At 40.2% G+C, this 7,387-nt stretch overlaps 1 protein-coding gene across 1 annotated transcript in view; it reads right to left on the minus strand.

Annotated features, from left to right (window-relative positions):
• MALRD1 (MAM and LDL receptor class A domain containing 1) overlaps positions 1–6,879 on the minus strand; it is a 476,497-nt gene extending 469,618 nt beyond the window's left edge. Inside the window, exon 1 of the mRNA XM_039526296.1 lies at positions 6,271–6,879. Within this exon, the coding sequence (XP_039382230.1) occupies positions 6,271–6,483 (213 nt within the window). The 5' untranslated portion in view covers positions 6,484–6,879. The remainder of the gene's footprint in view (positions 1–6,270) is intronic.
• Positions 6,880–7,387: the final 508 nt, after the last annotated feature.

A 7,387-nucleotide genomic window follows, 5' to 3' on the forward strand; every position in this document is an offset into this window, starting at 1 on the left:
TTTGAACGTTCAAAATCAAATGCTGCCAATAACAATCCTTTAGTGATTTGTTCAGAGGATGATCCTCATCTCCCCATCCAATTTTTTTTTTTGGGGGGGAGGAGGAGGTGTGGCTCCCATAGAGCTTTGTCCTTGACCACCTTCCTCTTCTGCCTCTATACTTTCTCTCTAGATAATCTCATTTACAAATGCAGCTGTCATCTGTATGCTGACTACTCAGAAATCTACCTCTCTAGTTTACAGCTCCTGTTTTTCAACCTAAAATCTCAGACATTCTCTGACAAAAGCAGAGTTTTTAGTCTTCCTTCCAAACCCTCACTCCTGTCCAAATCATGATGGATGTTACTCAACATTCCCTCTGCCAGGCTGGCCCATAACGTGGGTGTTACCTTTGTCCTGCTTCTTTCCAAATACAGAACAATGGGCTTGTATCATTTGAGGAAGAAGATGTATATTAGCAAGGAGGATGTTCATAGAATCATAGAATCTCAGGGTTGGAAGGGACCTCAGGAGGTCATCTAGTCCAACCCCCTGCTCAAAGCAGGACCAAACCCAACTAAATCATCCCAGCCAGGGCTTTGTCAAGCCTGACCTTAAAAACCTCTAAGGAAGGAGATTCCACCACCTCCCTAGGTAACCCATTCCAGTTCTTCACCACCCTACTAGTGAACAAGTTTTTCCTAATATCCAACCTAAACCTCCCCCTCTGCAACTTGAGACCATTACTCCTTGTTCTGTCATCTTCTACCACTGAGAACAGTCTAGATCCATCCTCTTTGGAACCCCCTTTCAGGTAGTTGAAAGCAGCTATCAAATCCCCCCTCATTCTTCTCTTCTGCAGGCTAAACAATCCCAGTTCCCTCAGTCTCTCCTCATAAGTCATGTGTTCCAGCCCCCTAATCATTTTTGTTGCCCTCCGCTGGACTCTCTCCAATTTATCCACATCCTTCTTGTAGTGTGGGGCCCAAAACTGGACACAGTACTCCAGATGAGGCCTCACCAGTGCTGAATAGAGGGGAATGATCACTTCCCTCGATCTGCTGGAAATGCCCCTACTTATACAACCCAAAATGCCATTAGCCTTCTTGGCAACAAGGGCACACTGTTGACTCATATTCAGCTTTTCGTCCACCGTAACCCCTAGGTCCTTTTCTGCAGAACTGCTGCCCAGCCATTCGGTCCCTAGTCTGTAGCAGTGCATGGGATTCTTCCGTCCTAAGTGCAGGACTCTGCACTTGTCCTTGTTGAACCTCATCATATTTCTTTTGGCCCAATCCTCTAATTTGTCTAGGTCCCTCTGTATCCTATCCCTACCCTCCAGCGTATCAACCACTCCTCCCAGTTTAGTGTCATCTGCAAATTTGCTAAGGGTGCAGTCCACACCATCCTCCAGATCCTTAATGAAGAAAATGTTAAACATTTTTAAAACAGCTGGATCAGATAACTGGCACCCAAGAGTCCTAAAAGAGCAGGCAGAGGTTCTGTGATCAGCTCCTTCATCTGTCAACTTGAGGCAGAGGAGATCTCTGGCCTGTTAATTTCTAATAAATCTTGGAATATCAGGAAAAGGCAAGAAGACTGCTAATGTTGTGGCAATATTTATAGACTCCAAGGTCAGAAAGGGGCTATTATAATCATTCAAACCAAGTTCTTGTATAACAGGCCATAGAATTTCCCCAAAATAATTCCTAGAGCATATCTGTTACAAAAATATCCAGTCTTGATTTACAGTTTGTCAGTGATAGGGAATCCACCATGACCTTTGGTAAATTGTACCAGTGATTAATTATTTTCACTTTATTTCCAGTCTGACTGGAAGTTTGAACTAGACAAATTCAATGGATCATGCTAGATTGAAGAGTCCATTATTACATATTTGTTTCCTATACAGGTTCTTAGACTATAATTGAGTCACTCCTTAACCTTCTTTTTCTTAAGCTAAATATAGGGATATGCTCAAGGAGCTCAGTCTAGGCATGTTTTATAATCCTTTAATCATTCTCGAGGGTTTTCTCTGAACCCTCTCTGATTTCAATATCCTTCCTGAACTGTGGACACTAAAACTGGACATAAAATATTCCAGCAATGGTCACATCAGTGACAAATGCAGAGGTTAAATAACCTCTCTACTCTTACTTGAGATTCCAATGTAGGATCACATTAGCCTTTTGGCTTCAGCATCTCACTGGGAGCTCACATTCAGCCGATCATCCACTATGACTCCCATATCTTTTTCAGTATCACTGCTCCTCAGGAGACCTTACCAATGGGGGATGCATGGCCTACATTCTCTCTTTCTAGATGTATAGATTTAGCCACATTAAAACACATTTTTTTCCTTATGCCCAGTTTATAAGACAAACCATATCATTTTGTAACAGTGACCAGTCCTCTTCATTATTTGCCTGCCCTCCATCCCCAATTCTGTGTCATCTGCAAACTTTATCAGTGATGATTTCATGTTTCTCCCCCCCCCCGTCATTGATAGAAGTGTCAAATACCTTAGGGTGAAAAACAGATCCCTAAGGGATCCCACTTGAAACACACATGCAGTGATGATTCTATGTTTACAGTTACATTGGGAAACCAATCAATAAGCCAGTTTTTCATCCACTTAACATGTGCCACATTATTTTATATCATTCTGGTTTTTTTTATCAAAATGTCATGCAGTACCAAGTCAAATGCCAACAGAACTCTAACATCAACTCTTACCTTTAACAAACCTGCAATCTCATCATAAGAAAAAGATATGAAGTCAGTGTGACAAGATCTGTTTTCTGTAAACCCACATTTATTGGCATTAATAACATTACCCTCTTGAATTCCTTATTAACCGAGTCCCATATCATATGCTCCATTATCTTGCCCAGGATTGATGTCAGATTTACAGGCCTATAATTACCCAGGTGATCCCATTTTCCCTTTTTTACATATTGGCAAAACATTAGCTTTCTTCCAATCTTCTGGAACTTCCCCAGTGTTCCAAGACCTTTTTGGAAGTCAACATTAATGCTCCAGTGAGCTCCTCTGCCAGCTCTTTAAAGTATCTTTGATACAAGTTATCTGGATCTGTTGATTTAAAAATGTTTAACTTCAGTAGCTGCTTTATAAAATCATCTTGAAATATTAAATAGAAAGAGTTATCATATGATGAGACTAGATCATCTGTTTTCCCCAAATACTGAACAGCAATATTGAACATTTCAGTCTTTTCTGCATTATTGAAATTTTTACATCTATCTAATGGACCAATACCATTGTTAGGTTTCTTTTTGTCCCTAATAAACTTTAAAATCTCCTTATAGCTTTAATTCTGCTGACCATAGATTTTTCTGGGTGTCCCTTTGCTTCCCTTATCAATTTGCTGTAATACCTAGCTTCTGATTTATAGTCATTTGTATCAACTTCCTCTTTCTTACATTTGTTATATAATTTTATTTATTTTATTTATTATAGCTGCCTATACTTCCCTTCTGAACCATTTTTTTAAAAACACAAAACAGCCTTGATTGTGGCTTTTTGGGCATCTAGCAAAGTATTCTTTAAAAAAATCCCAATCATCATTCATTATCATTAAATTCTTCCTCCCAGTTGATATGGTTCATAATTGTTTTCAGCTTTGTGAAACTGGTCCTTTTAAATATACATACACAGGTCATTTGTAATGTGATAACAGAATAAAGTGATCAAGTCATGATCATGTACAACTAAACTATGGTCTACATGAAACTGAATGTTCAATTCCCCCATATTGTATGCAGCACTTTCTAAGTTAAGTCATTGTCCTGTTTTAGTACTGGCAGCATGAGACTTCCAGCATGTCACTCAAATTGAAGTCCCCCATGATCATGCAGCTTTTTCTCCCTGCATGTTGTAGATAGATGTGGAAGGAGCTGGTCATCCTTTTCCCTAGTGTGATTTGGTGGTCTGCAGAAGAAACCAACTTATTTTGTGCTTTATCTTTTAGGACATTGATCCATAAGCATTCAAGATCATTTTCTTTCAAACTATCAGTGACTCAAACAGCTAAGGCTTTTAAAAAAACAAAAATAAAAACAATTAAAAAAAACCCAAAAACCAACCAAGAGTACCAATCCCCTTCCCTTTTTGCACACTGGACCTTCCTAAATAGGTAAGGCCCTACGAAATTCACAGCTGTGAAATCAGACCTTGAAATCTGGTCTCCCCCTGTGAAATCTGTCTTTGTGTGTGTGCTCGCTTTTACCCTATACTATACTATACAGATTTCAGCGGGGTGGGAGAGAGAAAAAAAAAAAATCAGAGTTTCTCAAATTGAGAGTCCTGACCCAAAAGGAACAAGGTCCCTCACCAAAGGCTCTTATCCCATTACAGTTTACTTTGCTTCAGAGGGAAAGTCCTCTCATGGATCGGTAACTGGTTAAAAGATAGGAAACAAAGGGTAGGAATAAATGGTCAGTTTTCAGAATGGAGAGAGGTAAATAGTGATGGCCTTCAGGGCTCTGTCCTGGGACTTATATTATTCAATATATTGATAAAGGATCAGTGAGGTAGCAAAATTTACAAATGATACAAAGCTACTCCAGATAGTTAGGTCCAATGCAGACTGCAAAGAGTTACAAAGAGATTTCACAGAACTGGGTGACTGGGCAACAAAATGGCAGATGAAATTCAGTGTTGATAAATGCAAAGTAATGCACATTGGAAAACATAATCCCAACTATACATATAAAATGATGGGGTCTAAGTTAGCTGTTACCACTCAATAAAGATCTTAGAGTCATTGTGGACAGTTCTCCGAAAACATCCACTCAATGTGCAGCAGCAGTCAAAAAAAAGCGAACAGAATGTGGGGAATCATTAAAAATGGCTAGCTAATAAGACAGAAAATATCATATTGCCCTTATCTCAAATACTACATGCAGATGTGGTTGCCCCATCAAAATATATATATATATATATATATATATATATATATATATATATATATATATATATATATATATATATATATATATTGGAATTGGAAAAGGTTCAGAAAAGGGCAACAAAAATTATTAGGAAAAATTATTAGGGCAACAAAAATTATTTATGGAACAGCTTCCGTATGATGAGAGATTAATAAGACTGAGACTCTTCAGCTTGGAAAAGAGATGATTAAGGGGGGACACGATAGAGGTCTGTAAAATCATGACTGGTGTGAGAAAGTTATTTACTCCTTCTCATAAACACAGGAACTAGGGGTCACCAAATGAAATAAATAGACAGCAGATTATATAGCCTGGTAGTTAGGGCATTCACCTAGCATGTAAAAGACTGCAGTTTAAATCCCTGCTCTAACTGATTCAGTAAAGGGACATCCCCTGGGGTTTAGAAAACCCAGCTTCAAATCACTGCTACAAATCAGCTAGAGCTGAACCTTGGTCTCCCACATTAATGGTGAGTGCTCTAACCACAGAATTAGTCAACGGGTCAGTCTCTCAAAAGATCTAGTTTTTGTTCTAATGTGGAACAAAACCAAATGTTGAATCTTCCATTTTTGGCAAAACAGAATGTGTGTGTTCCAGCCAACCCTAGTAGTAACAAACTGTCTGCCACAGGGTGGAAGGAAAATCCACCAAAAATGTGTCAAATAATGAAAACATATGCAATTATTAACTGTAGGCAGTGAATTATTTGCTTCACTCCACTATGAATGCAAGCACTGTTGGATAGAATTAGCAGGTACACTGCAAATATAGCATTAAGTAGAGACACAATATCAGCAAAACTAATATGAGAAAAAGAGCTCCACTCTACAGGTGAAGGAACTGGAGTGGAAGCAATCATCCTCAGCAACTGTCACAGCACAGCTTTGCACTTCCTACTCAGCAACTTTGGGGAATGGACTAGGGAGGGAAAGTGAGAGGTTTAATATCCTCTCTGGAATTTTAAGGCAACAGTATCTATAAGGACTTTTGGAAGTTTCATTGTCAGGTGCATGGCTCATTACTCAGGTGTCTTAGCTACAGGTCAGCACAAATGCAAGACTTGCACACACACAAAAATTCTGAATGTTGACAAGGTAGATAGCCCCCCAAACTACTGTCATATCATGATTATCAGAATAAACAGGTAATCTAAGAAAAGAACCTGGAGTGATGCAGTCCTCAAGGAATTATTTTATCCCATTAACTAGTATCCCATTCCCTCTGATTTAATTACCTGGAAGACAGCTTAAAAACAAAAGTAGTTGCAACCCTCAGCCTGAAAGGGGGAACCCCACCTATGATGGGGTGGGCTACTCACTGCTGGACGGTGCCACCTCCTGGCGGTTTGGGGGATTAGCTCCGCAAGGCAGACAGCCCTTCCTGCAGTTGCACTCTGCCTCTCTCTCAGTGTGCAGCCCCTTCTCACTGCAGGAACTGCTGCTGCCTGTTCATGAGTTAGGCATCCAGCCAGGTCACTCAGTGGTTTCCCTTTCCAAGGTAATCTTTCAAAGTCTCTTTCCACAAGCAGCATCAGGTAGTTCTCAGGCCTGCTGCCCTGGCAAAGTCACGCCAGCAGTGACTCTTTAGGGTTGCCAACCCTCCAGGATTGCCCTGGAGTCTCCAGGAATTAAAGATTGATCTTCAATTAAAGATTATGTCATTTGATAAAACGTCCAGGAATACATCCCACTGAAATTTTCAACCCTAGTAGTCTTTATATCCACTGCCTTTAACATCACCCCTCTGCAAAAGGGGAACCCAGGGCCACCCTCTACTCTGGGTTCCAGTCCAAGGCCTGGCAGTAAACAATTACAGTCTGTATCTACCCCATCCTTACTGCTCTTACCACCCTTCTTCTCCCCTTCTTTTTCAGTTACCTCAGGGAGCGAGACTGCAGGCTTCCTCCCTGCTGCTCCTCTACACTATTTCTAGCCTTCTGGCTTACAGATGCTCCCTCCTGCTCCCTTACAGGTGAGTTTCTTTCTAATCAAGGCTCTCCACACAGCCTAAATCTCCCTTGTTTGCCACTAAATTAGCAGATTGTGCCCACCTGGCCTAATTCAGCTCTCTCAGGGCCAGGGTGAGGAATACATCCCATCACACCACCATTTATGCAGACATATCCTGGCTCCCATGGAATCACTAATTTAACATGACAAGTATAATTCTTTTTTTAAACCTCTATTAAACACAATGTGGAATTTTCTGAGTCACTCAACACTGTGCTCAAACTAGAAGAATATAATGGTTTGAAGTCCAAGGTTTTATTATCCTTGAAGACACTTCTAGTTCCTGTCAATCACATAAGAGCACATGCAGATGGGTCAAAGGGAAGAGGCTTTCTTGCTGATGGTGATCTACATCATTTGTCTAAAAGATATATGTACAAAACATTGATTAATGAACCAGCCTGTCATTACATGCAGCTTTCAAAA

Source organism: Mauremys reevesii, linkage group 2 (genome assembly GCF_016161935.1).
Source record: "Mauremys reevesii isolate NIE-2019 linkage group 2, ASM1616193v1, whole genome shotgun sequence".
NCBI classification, from domain to species: Eukaryota; Metazoa; Chordata; order Testudines; family Geoemydidae; genus Mauremys; species Mauremys reevesii.